This window comes from Platichthys flesus, chromosome 9 (assembly GCF_949316205.1).
Source record: "Platichthys flesus chromosome 9, fPlaFle2.1, whole genome shotgun sequence".
In the NCBI taxonomy this organism is placed as follows: Eukaryota; Metazoa; Chordata; class Actinopteri; order Pleuronectiformes; family Pleuronectidae; genus Platichthys; species Platichthys flesus.
This window is the reverse complement of record NC_084953.1, coordinates 1,825,621-1,845,711: the sequence shown is the minus strand read 5'-3', so window position 1 is coordinate 1,845,711 and position 20,091 is coordinate 1,825,621. Positions and strand designations below refer to the sequence as shown.

At 48.0% G+C, this 20,091-nt stretch overlaps 1 protein-coding gene across 3 annotated transcripts in view; it reads right to left on the bottom strand.

Annotated features, from left to right (window-relative positions):
- Window positions 1-20,091, bottom strand: part of tns3.2 (tensin 3, tandem duplicate 2) — a 37,092-nt gene that overhangs the window by 11,242 nt on the left and 5,759 nt on the right. For 2 of the 3 annotated variants that reach the window (XM_062395818.1, XM_062395817.1), the window contains exons 6-16: window positions 19,674-19,757; window positions 19,444-19,556; window positions 18,908-18,968; window positions 18,724-18,799; window positions 18,397-18,526; window positions 18,122-18,187; window positions 16,595-16,699; window positions 12,101-12,991; window positions 7,217-7,347; window positions 5,817-5,919; window positions 5,661-5,729 (exon numbers count right to left, since the gene is read on the bottom strand). In XM_062395818.1, coding sequence (XP_062251802.1) covers window positions 5,661-5,729; window positions 5,817-5,919; window positions 7,217-7,347; window positions 12,101-12,991; window positions 16,595-16,699; window positions 18,122-18,187; window positions 18,397-18,526; window positions 18,724-18,799; window positions 18,908-18,968; window positions 19,444-19,556; window positions 19,674-19,757 — 1,829 coding nt within the window. The remainder of the gene's footprint in view (window positions 1-5,660; window positions 5,730-5,816; window positions 5,920-7,216; window positions 7,348-12,100; window positions 12,992-16,594; window positions 16,700-18,121; window positions 18,188-18,396; window positions 18,527-18,723; window positions 18,800-18,907; window positions 18,969-19,443; window positions 19,557-19,673; window positions 19,758-20,091) is intronic. The other variant, XM_062395819.1, reaches the window with a different exon arrangement.

Here is a 20,091-nt window from a genome sequence, read left to right as displayed (position 1 = left end):
TGCTCTGGAACGCCTCACACGGACGCAGCTTGTGACATCACAGAACACTTATTGATTCATTGTCTGGGGAACAAAACGCTTGTTTTCTCTGTTCTGTCCGTGCGTCCTCGGCTGGAACCTCTGTCCACTGTTCTGTGGACACTCTCCAGCCTTGTGCTTTAAATGTTCTGCCTCTTTTATCTTCCTGCTAAAGTCAGATGTTCCTCACACGGCAAAATTAATCGATTACCGAGGTCCCGCATTTCACACTTTTCTCTTTTGATGTCATCTAAAAGATATAAAAACCATCTCAGGGTTAGGAGACCGCTATCCGTGCGTTTCTGTTCCTCTGTTTTTATTTACGTCTTTTAAAAACATACAGATGTGGACAAATCAGAGTAGTACCACCGGAAATTGTGGGGGGGGCATTGAGGCCAACTTTGTCAGAAGAGATTTGGTCCCTTGGTCTGGAACCTGGTCTGAACAAGGCAGGTGTGAAAGTGGCCTCAAAGACCCCCTAGTTTACATCAGCACTTAATAACTGATAATAAACTGACAACTGATTATTGTTGTATATAATTTGTGATCCTTCAAAATACTTCTTTTTAAAAAATTCATCCAACTCTTCCCGGTTTGCTCAGATCAAAAGCTAAATCATGTCAAAGAGGAAAAAAGCAGAAAAAATCCTCCTGAAAGAAAAGCTTGAAATTGAATCAGCTGCTGATCGTGTTTTTATTAACAGCTGACAAATCAGCTTAAAAATAGTTTCATATCACGTGTTCATCTTCTTCAGGTCATATTTAACTTCTCAGTGACTCTGAGCATAAACTCAGCTTCTCTACTTAATTATTCCAGTTACAGCAAACGTGGAAAACTACTGCCGGACGCCCCAAACATCGTTTTGTCCAAATCTGCTGCAGCAGTTTGAAACGAGTAAACCTTTGGCTCAGTCACACGTGGTTGTCTCGTTGTGTTTGACATCTCTGGCACATGTGTGTAACGCAGCAATAAGCACCCCAACGAAAACAAGAGCCTTCAAAGGGCTGCTCAGTTGAATCCAGGTCAGTAGTGCAGAGAGAAGCCGGGGAAACGGCCCCCCCGCGGTTAACCACCAATACATCAGCCTTCCCCGACTGCAGGGCCGAGGCCAGGGCCGTCTTCAACAGGATGAGATCATGAACAGAGCAGTGGAACAAACCACCTCACCAGACGCTGCTCTGCTCCTCATTAGATCCACCACACAGAAGTCCTTTCAGGCTCAGAACGTGGTGATGGAGCGTCTGGAGAACTGAGGGGTGTGAAGGGTTAGATTCCAGGAGCCGAATACCAGAGGCCTGGAGGAGAGAAGGGAAGTGTTCCTCCTTTAAATTCCCAGGAGGGACGAGGACAGAGAGAGATAACACCGGATAAACAAGAGAGAGAGAGAGAGAGAGAGAGAGAGATGCCAGTTCAGAGAAGGACAGAGGACAGAAGAAGAGAGGAGGCAAGGAAAGGTGGTAAAGTTCCTTCACTGCTTGGCAAGATGGAAATGGAACCTGGTGAAGTTCAGACACACATTGATTCATTCAGCAGGTACATACCCAGAGATGCAGTCATGACCCTGAGACCAGCTTCCTGAGATCAGCAGCTTCCTGTTTAGACCCAAATATTCTATTCTTCTTCTTCTTCTTCTTTTTGCTTCAAACTCTTTATCTCTTTCTGTGACGCTCTGACTCCAAATGTAACCGGAATCCTCTCTCTCTCTCTCTCCCTCTCTCTCTCTCTCTCTCTCTCTCTCTGAGGAATCTGAGCCCGACTCACTGAAGCTTTTCCTTTCTCTCTCTCAGGGGTCCGATATTTTCGCCACCACGTCCGATTCCTTCCGTCCCCCAGATGGAAAAATAAGTTCCCCCATTCGCTCCCGGCTTGTTGTGACACCGCTCGACTTCTGGCTTTGTATGGAGGGAGGGACAGAGAGAGAGAGAGAGGGAGGGAGGGAGGGAGGGAGGGAGCAGGGAGAGGTAGAGAATGTCTCCCCCCCTTCTACTCCCACCGTGGATGCCTCCATACCCTCCCCTCCTCTTCCTCTCCCTGACCACTGAGCATTGTTCCTGCTGGTTCACTGCGAGCACTTTCTCCCAATCAGAGTGGATTCCAGAGAGGTCAGAGGTCACATGTGGCCTTTTATGGACTGCAGAGAGGAGGAGGAGGAGGTGTTCGGTGGTGAGGTGGTGGCTGGTGCTTTGGGTTATCAGGGGAGGAGGGGGGGGGGGGGGGTTCTATGGCCTCTCTGTCAGGGCATGTGTCCACTCCCACCATCTGCTCGCCACAAGCCCGGCGACGCTGCCTGCGTCTAATCTCAGCTCCTCATGAAGTCACCGTAAAGCTCCTGATTGAATTGTGTCGTGTTTAGTTTCCTTGTCGGTGGAGGCGTGTGCCGCCTGTCACAGGAAGTGAGCCGGAAGGGACGCGGGCTCCATCCCTCTGGGCCGCTCGCTCATCGGTTCAGAGGCGTTTGGAAAATAACTTTGCAGAAGTAAATAAAAACTTTTAAGAGCCTTTGAAAAACTGTTAAAAACCTGACGGCTAACCTGACTTCATACTGTTAGTTTAAATTGGAGCTTTTTAAACGGTTGTTAAAACATCCTATCTACCTGGTTTATACGGATAAAACCTCAGTCCTAACACGGACCTGCTCCCGTCCCTCTGTTAACACGTGGAGCTCAGATTTAAGATCCAGTGGTGACCACAGTTTGGTGATTAAACTATAAAAGAAACCTTCTGCTCAACATCAACACTGACACTTGAAACCTTCTCTAACCATCATGTGTCCATGTGTTCACCACGGATGACCGATCTCTCCGGACCACTCCCCTGCTCGTCCCCCTTGACCCTTGACCCCTGACGGTGAGACACTCCAGCGTTTTGTCTGAGGAACCCTCTTCCTTCACTGAGCCTCATCTACATTCCTCTGGCTGGAAGCTGCTTCCGCCGACTGGGAGCTTCTGCACATAATCCCTGTTTATTATGATTCGGCCGCATGTAAACAGAAGAGATGTGGTTACACAACACGCCGCGGTCACGAGGAACTCTGGGAGTTCTCAAGACGCTGGGTTCATCCCCGGGTCGGACCAGGGGCCGAGTGCGAGGAAGACGTGAAGACTCACTGATCTGTTGATATCACGTGAAAACCTCTGATAAGACTTTGTTGTTTCTCTCTTAAGCTGAAGGATGTGATTTCATTTCACAGATTTCTTAACTTGTTAGGTTCATGGAACATTTGGTTCAGTTATGGGACTGGAGCAAATACAGTAGATCAGGTCTGGATCCAGTAAAAGAGGCAGACTCTTTTACTGAGACAGTGAAGGAGAGACAGGAAGCAGGGTCAGAGTGTCGGGGGGGGGGACCTGCCGCTCTCTGCAAACAAGAGGCTATCACTTCACCCCATGAAGGATCTTTAACGACTTCTTTTGAACATTGAAAGTGATAATTCATTGATCTTGATGGAATAAATCTGTTATATTTAAAGGACCAATATCAATGAGTGTGTTCAGACTTTGTGTGCCTTCATTGAATTTAAGGAAAGTGTTGTTTTTCAGCAGAATTACGCTTAAATCACTTAACTGTTTTGCATCCGTTAAACAAACTCATTACATTCAGGCCTGGACCTGGTTAAAGAGGCAGATCCGGAGAGTTATATCTTTCTCTTGATCTTTATTTGGTTTGACAGTGAAGGTGAGATATAAGAAGAAGAGTGAGAGAGTAGGAAAACAGACCTGCTGTTCAGTACAGGCTCTCTAACACTTCACTTTCCTGCTTTTGCACATTTTACAACATTTTCTAACTACTTTTAGTAACGCCACTATCCCAGCATTCCCAGTGTGATCCTCCCGGTGATAACACTGTGGGAAACCGAGTTCACCGCCCACAGTAGAGACTCCACACGTTGCCGTAGCCTCAGGACAGCTTGTGATTACATTAATGACTCCAAACGTAAAATGAAAAACAATCTAACTCTGACGGTTCTGTCTGGTCGTGGCGATTTGTTTCCCAGACGGTCGTGGATCTGAAACGTGGGAAACAGGAAACTCTCGTCTGCCCCCAGAAGGGCAGCGAGCAGGAGACATTCTGTGTCCTTTGTTAATTCTTCTGTCCATCCAGCAGAAAGAAAGGAGAACAACCAGTCCCTCTTTCATCAGCTCCTTCTCCATCCTGCCTCCAACGTGTTGACAATAACCACACGGACCTGCCCTTTAAAACACTGATCTGACTGCAGGTCAGCAGGAAACATGGAAATATCACTTTTGTTTTGTCTGCAGGGGAATTAGAGCTGGTTACGACTTTGTATTGATCATTGAATTAAATCAAATCATCGTTAAATTCAATCTTAATTTGATCAAAAACAACACTTTACGGAACAGCCATAAATAAAGAAGTTGGAGTTTAATATAGACGTGGACAATTAATTGGTGTAATTTCCAGGACCAAGATTTTGTTTTACCGTTTCCTCTTTTGAAAAACGTTTGAATTTATTAGTTTTAACACATTTTCATTATAATTTTTACATGATGAACTTTCTAAATTATGTATTTTATTCTCTTTAATGTTTTATCTGTTTTTGTGATGCTGCTTAAAATTTCTTTGTATAGGACATTGAACACTGAAATAAACAGACACTTGTTAATATTAATATTGAGCTTTTAAAAGCTCTTAATTAGGGTTAGAGGGTTAATTAACCTTAATTAAAATTGTCTGACACTGACAGTCAGTATGTCCCTTTCACAGTAAAGGCCTTCTGCTGCAGTGAAGTGCACTTATTGTGAAGGGCCCACAGGAAGTGGTGCAGTCTCCCACAGCAGCTTTAAGGATCAATGTTTCCTCATCGAACACACACAGCAGAACTGATGCTGCACAAACGTCAACAGCTACACAAACTGAAGAGACGTCAACAAACGTCTTCACATCAAACTGTCCCTCTGAGGTTTTATCAGTGCAGGGACACTTTCACCACCTCATTAATGGTTTAATTAAATTATGAAGATGTCCCCTCACACAGGGCAGGACCTTTGTGTCCTCTTTGTGAGCCCCCCCCCCCCCAACCCCCACCCATCCACACACACACACACACACACACACACACACACACACAAAGACATCAGATATGTAACTGGAGCGCTGAGAGACGCTTGTGTTTTTTTGACACTACAGTAAATTCCTTCTGCAGCTGTGTGGTGCATATCTCCTCCAGCAGGATGTCCCAGCAAAACAAAAGACCCCCCCCCCCTTCCCCCCACCCCTGCCCCCCTCTGTCCCCTCCCAGAACAGGACGTTAGTGGACATCCTGTCCACAGCACTCACTTCCTCTGTTACGGTCAGCTATTATTAGAGGACGTCCAGCATCAGCTGTCCTGCACCGGCCTGATATCCACAAGCATTTGTCCTATTTGAGTCATAGCAAAGAGTAAAGGACAGGTGTGTGTCAGTGTGTGTACTGTGTGTGTACTGTGTGTGTGTGTGTGTGTGTACAGTGTGTGCGTTTTGGTACAATTATGCAAGGAGGACATTCCAGACAGCTCTTGAAGACTGTCCAGCTACAATCAAGAGCTCAAGTGTTTGTGTTCAAACTTTATGAACACACATATTCATGGTCTCTCTCACACACACACACACACACACACACACACACTCCTGGGACTCTGTACCTTGTGTCCAGCTGTGGTGCTCCCACTGCTCACTGGTCCTGCGCCCGGAAACCTCCGAGAAATGTTTCACTGGGAAGAGAAGGAAGACGCTGATAAGATATAAATGCAGACACACCCACAGTCAGTGTGTGAGTCCGTTCTGAGGGGACCTGTTACCGTAGGGCGTCGGGGGGGACACGGGGAAGGCCGGAGTCTGGGGGACGGGGCCCGGGCTGCTGGCGTGGCCCGGGTAGTTTATACTGTCGGTTTTGTGGAGAATCTTGAAAGGTAAAGTAAGAGAGAGAAAAGTTAAGAGCATGTTTTTCTTTATACTTTAAGTCTTGTGGACACACACACACACACACACACACACCAGCAGACATCAGTCTTGAGATCTGTGTGTGGCTACAGTGTGTGTTTTGGTGTAAACACTTGAGCCATTCATGCCATCCAGCCGTAAGAATGTGTGCAAGAAGAGAAGGAGAGAGAAAAAAGAAAAGAGAGAGATAGGGGTGGGGGGGGGGGTGGAGAAACATGCACAGACGCATATAAAGTTACACACTCGAAAACTTCTCTGTGTCACATATTAAAGTTATAACTCACTATTTCTTGGACATTATTCAGTGACGCTTCCATATTTTGTTTGTGTTGTTCGTCCCTCAAGTTTTAGAAGAGTTAGTTTTATCATGTGTGTTTCTCGTGTCCTTGAGTTTGTCCTCTTGTCTTCACGTCTCGCCTCAAAGAGACTGAATACAATGTCCTATTTCCTCATGTGGATATTCTTGTGCTCGGCCACATCATCATTATCACACTCTGATAACCACTCATGGGAACCATCTGCAGTATCAGGTTCACAGCTCTCGTTCCCATCGAGGGAGTTACAGCTCCTTTGTTATGCCTGAGTAATATTTAGCTGGAAACTAAAATTGTCATTCTTTGTCTCCAAACTACATTTTTTTGATGAACTGGGAGGGAAGCGGCTGCGCTGGGTGGTCTGGGTCTGAGAGGTGAGCACTGCTCCCCACGCTCTGCAGAGAGGGGAGCACATGAAGGTTTGGGTTCCAGGCCGGGTTGGTCTTACACATCGTCTCTCCACCGAGCTGTGTGGTCTGAAGAGAAAAGGCTCTGGCTCGGGTTTAAACCATCACAATCGTGTTGGGCAGTGAGCCCAGGATGCGGCGGCGGTGGCCCTGCTAAACAGTGTCGGGGGGGAACTGGTTCTGGTGAAACCTTTGATTCACAAAACACTATGTGTTTAAAACATAGTAAAGTAAATATTAAAGTTTATATTCTCACAGTCGGATTTTTGATGATTTGTCAGAAAAGATTTGTGAATGTCAGAATCTGTGGCCTCTTAAATTGGTTTATTAAAATTATTTCTAATAACCAAACCAAGCTTTTCTAATAGATATTCTTCAGTCAATGTGTCTCTATTAATTCATCTTGTCTCTGAGCTCACTCATGTTAACGTCACGCTCTAGTCGCTCGTCCTGGATGGTTGGAAGAAGCTGGTTGATTTCACGGGACCTTCACCTGCTGGTGATAAAGCTTCACCAGCAGGTGTCTGTTAACTTTACCCGTGAAGGTGAGAACGGGGGGCTGCAGGCCGGGGAGCCCCTGAAGGTCTGAGGGCCGCCCTCTCTCCATCCTGGACTACGTGGAGCAGCGTAGTCCGTCACGTCGCTGAGCTGCTGCTGCTGCTTCCACCCTGATGAGGAGCAGAGAGACAGGCTGAGATTCAGACAGATTATAATCCAGCACGTCATCTGAGGCACAACATGAGAGAGTAACGACACTCTGCTGTCAGCTGAGAGGAGCTGCTGTCATCAGGCCAGCGTCTGTGTGACCAGATGTTGGAGCATCGGAAAAAAAAACATCTGTTGGAACAATCAGTCCGTCTGTTTTCAGATGTGAGTCCCCCCCGGGCTGGAACGCGCCCCCCCCCCCCCCCCCCTCACAAACCCACGCTCGCCTGACACACACTGTAAATCCTGCAGGTTGCCTCCAGTAGATGGATTTAACATCTGAATATAAAACCAACTGAGAAGCAAAGGTTGTGTTTGAATAGTTCAGTGTCTTTGTGTTGTTTGGGAAAAGTTTGAGTCGATTCAATCTTAAAATATTTGTTCCTCAAAGTTAAATATATATGAATTTTGTCTCTTAAAATAATCCCTTCTTCTTTAATACTGATAATTAACTGCACTGACTTCTTCTGAGGGATATGCTGATGAAACGAGAGGTATCACTGCTACTCTAACGTGATGGAAAGTGTTTTAACAAAGATTCAAACAGTTTTCCAGTGGAGTGGAACCTCATAGCTTTGAGGAGAGATCAAGGTTTAGGTTCAAATAAACCATTTTATGATAATAACCACCTGCTAAAGGAAACATCTTTAACGTCAGAGTTTAGTGAATCCTTGTTTGATAATGTTTGATTTTTAATATTGACGTTGAAAACCTTTATCTTTAGCAGCACAGGCAGCAGAGCAGTAAGAACCATTATCACCTGAGGACCAGGTTCAGGGTTAGAGGCGGTTTTCAGGTCCTCGTTCAGATCCTCACATCAATCACATGACAAGTCATAACCGTCCCTGAAGAATCTGCTGTGTTCAGTTGGTTTTGACCCACAACAATTGAAAAATGGACATAAATCTTCACCCTGACACTGACATTTGAAACGTAACTGAGATGGAGACAGTATTTTTCGGCATACGAACTTTTTACGAGTCTCAGTTCCATATATTTGAGTTATTTTCCTGAGCTACAATAAAACCAAACCTGGCTTTACTGCAGCCTGGAACCACAACAAGCAGAAAGCAGAAACCACCGGCTGACGGCTTTTTATCGTGATTCACCACATGTGGGCCGATACTCAATTGTGCATATCAACCGTAAACAGCGATGAGGAACATTGTGCGCTCATCTTTCTCGGCGAGCATCCATCACCTCGACAATCACATGAAAGGCCGAGCGAGTCCGACTGAAACTGATCCGTGTCCCCTGCCGCTCCGGAGGGCCTGAGGACGGAGCCGCCACCGAGGCGTTTTCCCCGGCTCCAGGATCACTCGATACCCGCTCCTCTCGTTTGAAGCGTGCAGCTCGGAGATGATGAGAGGGAGAGAGGGATGATGCAAACACACGGCCGAGCAAAGTGTTGTGTCAGACTTCAAAAGCATTCCTGATCGCTGACCAAACACCCCCCCCCGTGAAAAACACATGTTACAAACACAGTCAGAGGCTGAGACACACAGAGGAACACGCCCCTGAGGAGACATCGGCCCCTAAGCTACCTGAGGAGACATCGGGCCCTCGGCTACCTGAGGAGACATCGGGTCCTAGGCTCCTTGAAGAGACATCAGGCCCTAAGCTACCTGAGGACACATCGGGCCCTCGGCTACCTGAGGACACATCGGGCCCTCGGCTCCCTGAGGAGACATCAGCCCCTCGGCTCCCTGAGGAGACATCGGGCCCTCAGCTCCTTGAAGAGACATCAGGCCCTAAGCTACCTGAGGAGACATCGGGCCCTCGCCTCCCTGAGGAGACATCGGCCCCTCGGCTCCCTGAGGAGACATCGGGCCCTCGGCTCCTTGAGGAGACATTGGCCCCTCGGCTCCCTGAGGAGACATCGGGCCCTCGGCTCCTTGAAGAGACATCAGGCCCTAAGCTCCCTGAGGAGACATCGGGCCCTCGGCTCCCTGAGGAGACATCGGGCCCTCGGCTCCTTGAAGAGACATCAGGCCCTAAGCTCCCTGAGGAGACATCAGGCCCTCGGCTACCTGAGGAGACATCGGGCCCTCGGCTACCTGAGGAGACATCGGGCCCTCGGCTACCTGAGGAGACATCGGGGCCTCGGCTCCCTGAGGAGACATCGGCCCTCGGCTACCTGAGGAGACATCAGGCCCTCGGCTACCTGAGGAGACATCAGGCCCTCGGCTACCTGAGGAGACATCAGGCCCTAAGCTACCTGAGGGACATCGGGCCCTCGGCTCCCTGAGGAGACATCGGGGCCTCGGCTCCCTGAGGAGACATCGGCCCTCGGCTACCTGAGGAGACATCAGGCCCTCGGCTACCTGAGTAGACATCAGGCCCTAAGCTCCCTGAGGAGACATCGGCCCCTCGGCTCCCTGAGGAGACATCGGGCCCTCGGCTACCTGAGGAGACATCAGGCCCTAAGCTACCTGAGGAGACATCGGGCCCTCGGCTCCTTGAAGAGACATCAGGCCCTAAGCTACCTGAGGAGACATCGGGCCCTCGGCTACCTGAGGAGACATCGGGCCCTCGGCTCCCTGAGGAGACATCGGGCCCTCGGCTCCCTGACACACTCGCTGACCCGTGGACACACAGACTCTTGGTCCATTTCCTGTGCTTGGATTCAAGGGGAAGTCAGAAGACCTGTCGTTGTGCAGAACTCAAGGTCAGAGGTTAAACGTTAGCAGTAGCCCTGCGTGGCACGCGGCTGCGGGTCGCTGATAACCACGGGAGAGGGCAGCTGTCAGGGCCGCCCTCGCCTGGTGGGGGGGCTCCCACGTCCCACCACCGCTCCGAGGGCAGAGCTGTGAAGAACCAGCTGCTGCGTGAAGAGCTGGGAAGTGTTAACGTCCTGTGACCCGCCGTCCTCTAACAGAAAATCAATCATGGACAAAGGTCGGGGCAGAGATGGGCCTCTTCCCTCAGGCTCCGTCCCAGTGGATGTGAGAGGGAATAAATCAGCTGTGTGCCAGCGGAGTGAGAAGAACCAGTGAGCAACAAAACTAAATCACCTACTGTCTCATATTCAGAAAGAAGGAAATACTGCTGATGGACAGGACGTGGTCGGGGGGGGGGGGGGGGGGGCAATCAATCAATCAACACATAATTCAAAAATAACTCTCGGGATTGTGGCTAAAGGTCAAAGGTCAACACAGCCCATATTCTGCCTTGTGAATGTAGTATCTCCAAAAATGACTTGAGGGAATTCTTTGGCACAAACACTCACTTGATCTTGGATTTCAACTTGGTAGCCCAAGGTCAAAGGTCAAGGTCACAGTGGCCTCACAGAGTAATTTGATGTCTCTCATGATATCTTCAGATCACCTCGAGGGGATGTCTTACAATTTGGTCCAAACGTTCACTTGATCTCAAAGATGAACTGATTAGATGTTGGTGCCTGGAGGTCAAAGTTCAAGGTCACAGTGATCTAGTGTTGCTGTGTTTCCAAAGGTAAAGGTTACAGTGCAATAGTTCTAGTTGTTATGTTCGACCTCCCAGTTTGTTAAATTCACTGTATTCACCAGGAGGTCTGAGCCAACTAGCTTCACAACAAACCCACAGGACTCGGACTCTGGTCTCTGAGGATCTGATGATCTGAGGATCTGATGCAGACTCTGGTCTCTGAGGATCTGAGGATCTGAGGATCTGAGGATCTGATGCAGACTCTGGTCTCTGAGGATCTGAGGATCTGAGGATCTGATGCAGACTCTGGTCTCTGGTTTCTCTCTTTGTTTCCATTCTGTCATTTGCTCTCTCAGTATATTTCCATTCACAACACAACAGATTGGACAGTCAACACAACACTGAGATCCCGACACTGCTTACACAGCAGAAACATCCACTGGATCAAACGCTTCCACCCAATCAGCAAACACCAGTACACACAAGCACACACCAGCACACACAAGCACACACCAGCACACACAAGCCCACACCAGCTCACACCCGTTCACTGGTAAAACACCCAACCTCAGCCACATGTCCTGCTCTCTCTCAGGTGGAGAGTTCCACTTCCTTCATGGGTATGAAAGCTTCTCTGTGTGGAAACTAGCTTGTTGGAACAGGTGTATTTTCATTAGCCGGTCATAATGTGACAATGTTTAAACTGTTCAAGGACCAGTTCACCCACTATATCCACAGGTCTTCACTCAAACGCCTCATGGAATTCAGGAGCTGGAGGTTCTGGGGGAATTTAGTTTGTGCTGCTTGAGCCAGAATGTAATCAGGTACTCTACGAAAGTTACACCAGCAAAAGTAATCTGCTGCAGGATGTAACTTAAGTTCGTCAGCAGTGTAGTTTCGGATTGGACGAGATTACAGTTCCCACCGGTGGTTGGATGCAGTGAAGGTGATAAGCCCCTCCTCCTCCTCCATGTTAGCAGATGGGACATGGACCAAACAAATAAATCAACGTCCAGTTCTCAAAGATGTTTTCTGTCATTGTGGGTCATTCTCTGTTTGTTCAATTGGTTTGATTATGTATTTGATGATATACAAACAGGCGGAGGCGTGATGATTGACAGCTGAGACGGACTCTGAATGACACGAGATGGCATCGATCATATCCTTGATACATTTTGGCTGCATGTCTGGACAGTGGGAGGAGGTGGAGATGCGTCCTCCATCTTTATTTACAGTCTATCTTCAGCTGCTTTTAAATCTCTTTCAATGACCCTTTTACATTATAGAACGATTAGCTGAGCTTGGTCCTACCTGACAGATGTGTGTTCCCCTTGTGGCTCAGGCCGTTGGTGTACAGGGAGGCCGAGCGGGACAGCGGCGCACAGCTGTTTGGAACAGGAACAAAGGTCGGGTCCAAATCCAGAATCAGCAGGTTCAGCTGCTCTATGGACTCGTCCACGTCCGTGGTCAACGAAGCCAGATCGTCCTGGTGGTGAGCGGAGCTTTGTGTAGTGTGAGCAAACTGTGAGTTACGTGTGTCGCCTGTGTGTTGTGTGAGGTTGTGCGCCCCCCCCTCGTCCAGCGGGCCTCTGTGCACGGCCTGGCTGCTGCCGGTTCCTCGAGGTGGCGTGTCAGGAACGACCAGTGGCGGCGGCCTCTCCGCTCTCCCTCTGCTCAACCTCCTCTGCGCATCCATGTCAAGGTCATTATCTCCAACAACATCCGCCCTCTGCTGCTGCTGCACCCAGGAGCGGGTGGAGTACAAGGAGCAGAGACTCCTGGAGCCTGGCTCCTCCAGAGCAGGAGCAGCTGCTTCCTCTGCTTCGTCCTCATCGTCCAGTATGTCCGTCTCCCGCTCGCTGGACGAAGCCTCCCCGTTGAGAGTGTGTCCCAGTCCAGACTCATCTCGAGCCAGCTCCACCCCCCCACCGCACGCAGCCAGCTCAGCCATGACCTCCAGGAGAGGCTGAACGACCTCAAAGTCCAGCCCAGAGAGCAGCCGCCCTGCCTGGGCGCTCCTGTCCTTCACGGGTCCTCTCCGCTGCCGGGCCGTGGTCCTCCCCTGCGAGGCGACCGACAGGCCTGAGTCGCTGCTGGCGGACGGAGCTCGCTCGCTGCAGCCGGGACTGAACGAGAGTCCTTCCTCACCGCTCGTCTTCCTCACTGAGGCGTACACGCTGCCATCGAGGACATGAGGTGGAGCTGTAGGACACAAACAGGTTTACATGTTAACAGTGACAACACACGCAAACATGACCTGTGGACAATGTTCATGTTGAAGTTAGTTAAAGAAACAACGAGACACAAGATGATGGAGTTGTGTTTCAGTAAAATACTTTTCTGCCTCACGTCCAATTGATATTAAATTCCAGGAGAATCTTATGATTTCAAACATCCTTTAAATCAAAGTATAAGAGCTCCAACAAGTGGTATTTACACTTTATTGATACTTATTCTACAAAATAAAGTTACTTTTGGGAAAGAAGAGCACACGTCACATAACTCTGTGACAGGTTGTGTTGAATAAATATAAATATGTTCTATAAATGATTAATCGACAAAAACGTGAATTAAACAATTTATCTTGAAATGTAAATCCTCTTATTGAACATATTCACAGTATGTGTGACTCCCTGTACCGCTACTGTATATGTGATTCATCATGACACACACTCTCACACTCACACACACACACACACACACACACACACACACACACACACACACACACACACACACACACACACACACACACACTCTCTACCTGTTGGATCATAGCCAGCACTTCAGACTCATGTAGATAACACAGAGACCCCTTTGTGTGGGCTGGCGGATGCATACAGTATATGTGTGTGTGTCTGTGTGTGTGTGTGTCACGCAAAGAACGTGTCTGTCATGGACGTCTACCTGAGGTCAGATAGAGCGAAGTAGAAGCCCACACACACGCACACACAAAGTCTGTAATACTTTAACTGTAACGATACACAAACTGATTTCTTGCACCACATCAAACACACAATGAATCTGAAACATGAATCAATCATTAGTTAGACAACTGAAAATAAAATGTTGATCACATTGTGTTTCTTCTTTAAGGTTAAATCAAACATTATCTTGCTCTGGATTCACCACTTTGGGAATTTACTGCTTTTATTGTTGAATTATGTGAAAAACCTTTTGGTCTAGTTGGATAAAACAAAAAGATAAATTTGTGACGTACATATTTAAGAGTAATCTTACGCTGCAGCTCTAAAACATTCAGGAGAGTCACGTTAACTTGAAGAACGAGTTGTTTTCTGATCTAGAACTTGGATCAGATAAACCTGCCGTGTACAGTGACTGCAACAACACATCCAGAGCATTCCAGAGCCGTACCAGCTCAACCTCTTGAGTCCGGAGAGGCAATAAAAGTCAAATTCCAGACACGCGTGGTAAAAGCCCCCAGCTGCTCAGACGGTTCTCACACACAGGGAGATGCACGGATGAGAAAAACATCCACAAAGTGAGAAACCAGCAGGAGAAACACATTCAAACAGGAGCAGCTCACTTTACCTCAGCAGCCAACTTTCACTGATCCCTCTGCAGACTAGAAACAGGATGCAAACGCTCGGCAGTCAGGAGAGAGAGGAAAAGAGAAGCAGATGACAAGCAGAGGGAGGAAAGAGGGGGACGAGGACTGAATGGAGAGGATGAGGGGAGAGAGAGAGAGAGAGAGAGAGAGAGAGAGAGAGAGGAAGAGAGAGGGCTGGAAGGATTCAGGTCTGTGTTTCCCTCCCGAGCTGTGGACCTCTCTGTGTCTCAGGCTGCCACAGGAAGACAAGCAAAGAACATTCTTTCTCTTAAGGTGCTAACGCCCCCCCACCACCTCCTCCTCCTCCTCCTCCTCCTCCTCCCCCTGAGTCCCCCTCCCTCCCCTCTTCTAGCCACCCACTCTCTTTCCCCCTTTCTCATGTCACTCCTGCACTCTTTCCTCTCCTGCTCCGTCCCTGCACCATGAATCCCCGCCTTCACCACCACCAAGAAAAAAGCCATTGCTCTGCTTGGCCTCCCCCCCAACACATACACAAACACACACTCACACACACACACGCACACACTCCCCCCCCCCCCCCGGCCCTGCATCCTGTCCAGGGCTGACACAGGTAGAGGTGGACGCTGTGGAGAGAGAGAGTGCGCTCATGCATTTCCAAGTCAGAGGAGAAAGCAGCAGAAGGAAACTGAAGGGTGGATCATTCACCAGACCTGCAGGCACACACACACACACACACACACACACACACACACACAGGTGGAGGAGGTTGTGCAGCACACATAATGCACTTTAAAAAACACACAAAGCACAAGGACCTTGAGCCGGCCAAATATGGAGAGGGGAATGTAAACATGGGGGCGGGCTGCGGAGAGACGGGTGTGCAGGAGGGGGATGGGGGGGGGGGGGGTGGGGGGGGCATGTTGGACAAATTGCAAACTGCAACTTGAACCTGAAAGCAACACACACAGATAGAGCGAGAGAGAGAGAGAAGGAGGGAGACACTGTGAAGGAGATAAAGGAGGAGGAAGAGAAGATGTGGAGATGGAGTGATACACAGGAGGGATGGGGGGGGGGGGGGGGTTGAGTGGGTTAAAGTAGAACCACCTGTGGTTGAAAACAACATTCTTTTGACTGGCTGCGTCGCTAACTGCCTGGCACCCTCATTATGCTCATGTGCATGCGTGTGTGCTGGCGGTTAGATGTAATGGCCATGTGTGTGTGTCTTTGTGTGTCTGTGTGTGTGTACATTACATGCTACTTTTCTGCATTTCTGCCCCAACACTCACTTGATCTAAATTACACGGCTGGACGGAGCAGACTTAGCAATGGCATCAAACAGCTGGAACCTCAACCACTGGTTGGAAGTGATTGTTTCAGCCGTCTGGACGTGTCTTCTCATGTTGTTGTTCTCCTGTGTGTGTGTGTGTGTGTGTGTGTGCATGTGGGTGTTTGTAGTTTTTCTACACTAAATTGAAACTCCTTGGAAAAACAGCCGCCTCCACATCCACGGCTCTTGGCTCGAAGCTGCTGCTGTTGAGATGATTGTTGCTGCAGCCGATCCCAGGAACGTCAAAGAGGCCTTTGTGGCCTCAGCAGCTGTGAGCTGTCGCACTGATGGTCGCACAATTACCCACAAGACTGAACCACAACGACGGACACACAGTCCACATCTCATCTGCACCCGCACACAGCATCCAACCAGCAGCCAGAGATACGGTTATAGATCTAGACCTCCAACATTATCACCTTATAGAGTTGTTTTGGCTAAATGTTTGCTAGCAGCTGCTTTACAGCCGGAGATATGCAACATGTGGTCATTTGTTCTATTCTTGACTTTGCTTCAGACTCATCATCACTGATAGAATCTAAAAATCTCGGTGTTCCAGACACTTTCAGTTGCACATATGCACAGACGAGACAAATGAAACCTAAAATAAGCAGAAATGAGTTTAAAAATCATGAAAATAACTTTGAAACAAACATTTTCCACTAAGGGTCAAATGAATCATTGCTGGAATCTCACAGCTGATCACAGATCTGCAGCGATCCTCTGGAGTCAGGAAGGAAAAGTACATGAGCATAACTGAAACTGGGCAGCGACGTGAGGGACGTGAGGACTAAAGGTCAACGTGTGCTAGAGCAGAGCCGACCTGGTTTTTACTTTTTAATTCGGCCTCAAGTTTCATCACGTCCCGTAAATCAGGGAAACCAGAGGAGTAAGAACCAGCGGGAGGAGAAAGTGAAAGAAAGAAGTGATTCAGAAACCACCTGACCTGCTGGAGGAGGACACGTCTCTGTGAACGAGTCTCTTCTCACCAGAGGGTCCAAGGTGTCGTAGTCCACGGCCACAGAGTCGCCGTTCAGCCACAGCTCTCGACCTGGACCGGGAAACAGCACACAGAGGCTGGTCAGGAGTCAGTGGAGCAGCAGCAACACACCTACACACACTTACACACACTTACACACACACATCTACATCTACACACACCTGCACACACACACCCCTACAAACACACACCTGCACACACATACGCCTACATACACCTGCATACACATCTACACACACACCTGCACACACATCTACACTTCAAACACACACCTACACACACCTGCACACACCCACGCCTACACCTACAAACACACACCTGCACACGGATCTTCACACCTGCAGTGAATGCACAGGAACACTATCTGGTTTTATTCCAGACTTTATTCAAATCGTAAAATAGTTTAATGTCGTCTATCAGTGAGTGTGTGTGTGTCTTGGTTTTCCCCGCCTTTGTGTGTGTATGTGTGTGTGTGTGTCCTGTGTTCAGTATCTCCAATCTGAATTCCTGTCAGATGTGTGTGTGTGATAACTGCTCATATTACTTCCTGTTGAGAGGCAGGAGTGTGAGTGTACAGTATGTGCAGAGGTCGTGGTGTCCAACACTGCCCCCAGCTGGGTGAGGAGTCTGTGTGTGTGTGTGTGTGTGTGTGTGTGTGATGCTTCACTCTGAGTCACTTCTGTCTCTTCTGCTTCAGTGGAGACCCACAATGAGGTTTGGTGCAGCCTTTGTGCGTCAGCAGCTTTTTGTGGCACAAATATTGTGTCTGTGTGTTGGTCTGTGGTTCAAAGACGGGGAAGAGATGTCGGCAAACACAACAGGGGTCACACAGGGGTCACACAGGGGTCACACAGGGGTCACACAGGGGTCAACGAGGGGTCAGGACAATACTTACAGAACAGTTTCTGTCTTATGGCAGAAACTTTCATATCAGTTGATAATAATCATGATAATTGTCACATTATTATTATTTTAAGTTAAAAGACTGAATTATTATATCTACACAAACTAAGGTTTCTTTATATATTAATGCTGTAGTGTTGTGATGATCATTGTTTCATCATCCAGTTCTACTTATTTTGCTTTTTATGTGAATTACTTTGAAGTATTTTGACTTTATTTTGACTTCTTGATTGACAGCTGCAGAATGTCTCCTCGACTGTCGGATGGTTGTCAGTGAATGTTGTGTCTCTACCAACAGATTCAGATTTGGACACTAAACACACAATGATCATAGATCCTCTTATCTCCTTTCTGAATAATAAAAGAAATATGAAAACTTGAACCAGTCTTTCTGCAGATTCTGGATCAAAGCTTGAAGAACATCTGAAGCACAGATTTGATTCAGATTTTCTCAGTTGTGTTGTTCACCGTGTTGACGTCTGCTGGCTCCCGGCGGCTCTGCAGCTTCAATCAAACCACAGAAATAGACAAACTAGAGAAATAAATCATGTTTCGTGCGAGTGAGTTCACCTCTGATCTTCTCAGGACTCTCAGACAGAAACAGCTCCACTTTGCCATCGTCTGGGAACCGAGGATCTGGAACGTGAGGAGAGAGAGAGAGAGATTAGATAGGTGTGTTCTCCTCACACCTGCTCAGCAGACACACAGATCCCAGGTCAGCTCAGGTCAGTTTGCACAAGAAGTTTATCAGTTTCAGATTAAGAGCCGTGGTGGAGCAGCTGGAACAACAGGTGGCGCCGTGCAGACCACGTCAGCAGCAGCAGGTTGGGATGAACAGCTGATACCTTCACTGGCAGCGTCCAGGTCGGCCTTCAGGAACGTCAGGGAGTGCTGGTGCACCAGGCCGGTGTGGAACTGGAGCCGGAAGACGACCTGACGGCGGTCTGACCGGCTGTCTTTATCATAACACACCACCTACAGCCAGGACACACACACACACACACACACACTGTAAACACACTCCTCCACCACAGGCAGGCTGCTGAGAGCTTAACAATATGTCCAACGAAGCAACACTAACAATAATAGTAAAGTTATAATAATAATAAATGATCATTTTTTGAGTTAATCCACATCAGGTCCAGGTTTAACTGATACAGACACACACTCACCATGATGTCTCCTTTGAGCAGCTGAGCCGGCTGCAGTATGAAGTACAGTCTGTCCGTCTGTCCTGCAGAGACATGGCTGCAGAGGAGAGGAGCACACGTTACCACCTTCATCCTGTGTAACTGTGTGTGTCTGTGTAACTGTGTGTGTCTGTGTAACTGTGTGTGTGTGTGGTGTGTTTCTTACTAAACTGCTGATGTACACACAGGCTGGAGGCTCTGGTAAACCCTCAGAAAGAGACAACACCCTGAGAAGAGTTATTCAATATTAAAAACAGGATTTATAAAATGATTAAAGACACACACACAAAGTTGTTTTGGTCGTGAAGCAAAAGTCGTACTTTAGATGAGTTAAACAAAACTTAGAAGTTATTAAAAACCAGAGTTTATCTCCAATATTCAGCAGGAAACTTTTCAAGTATGAAGAATTCTACACTGAGTTTTGTTGATAAGTTACATCGGCAGCTCTTCTGGTTCCGGAAGCAGAGGATTATGGGTAATAACAGGCTTTCAGTTCAGTGAGTTGTTTGTTTTCTCCACATTCACAACTTTCTCTTGTTTCTTGTTTCTTTTGCCGTATAAATAAAATGAATCTTCACTTGACTTTGATGAGTTTCGATAAAACTTAACCAGCAGGTTTAAACTCAGTGGACCTCTGACCTACATGACAGATATAAAATATACTTTACTGTCCCCTCTGGAAACCAGACGTCTGCTGCTCACCTCCATCTGCTCGTGTCCTGGGAGGAGAGTGCAGAGCGACACAGAGGAGGAAAGACGGAGACGGACACATCGTGAGTCCTCCTTTCAAAACACTCGCCAGCATCCACACGTACCTGCACAGACAAACCCCCAGAAGAGGACGAGTCAGGTGACCAGTGACAGGTCACAGCCTGAGGTCGCTCTACATCACAGAGGGTGTTGACCTCTGACCTGCGGCGCTGCGTCCTCACCGTTTCTGTGACGGGCTCATCAGGCCGGACAGCTTGTCGTTGTAGAACCTCCTCATGGCGAAGTGGTCCAGAGAGAGGTCTGCACTGAGGGAGGGGCAGGTTATTCAGACGAGGAAGAGGAGGATGAAGATGATGCGTGAAGCACCAACCCCTCACTTCACCAGGTTCATATCAGGCCGAGCAGAAAGAGGTTTATAGGAAACATTTGATATTCTGCCGCAGTAAAGTGAAAATAACTGCAGTGAAATGTTTTAAGAGTTTTATCTCGTCTGACTCAAACTTCGCCTTGAACCAACAGATGAACAGATTCAGAACAAGGAGGAAAAAGGTCAAGGCCAAAAATAAGAATTCATACAGTAAATATGACTCATTTTTTAAGAGAAATGTCTCCACTTATAAAAAGCTGAAGTGATGAAGT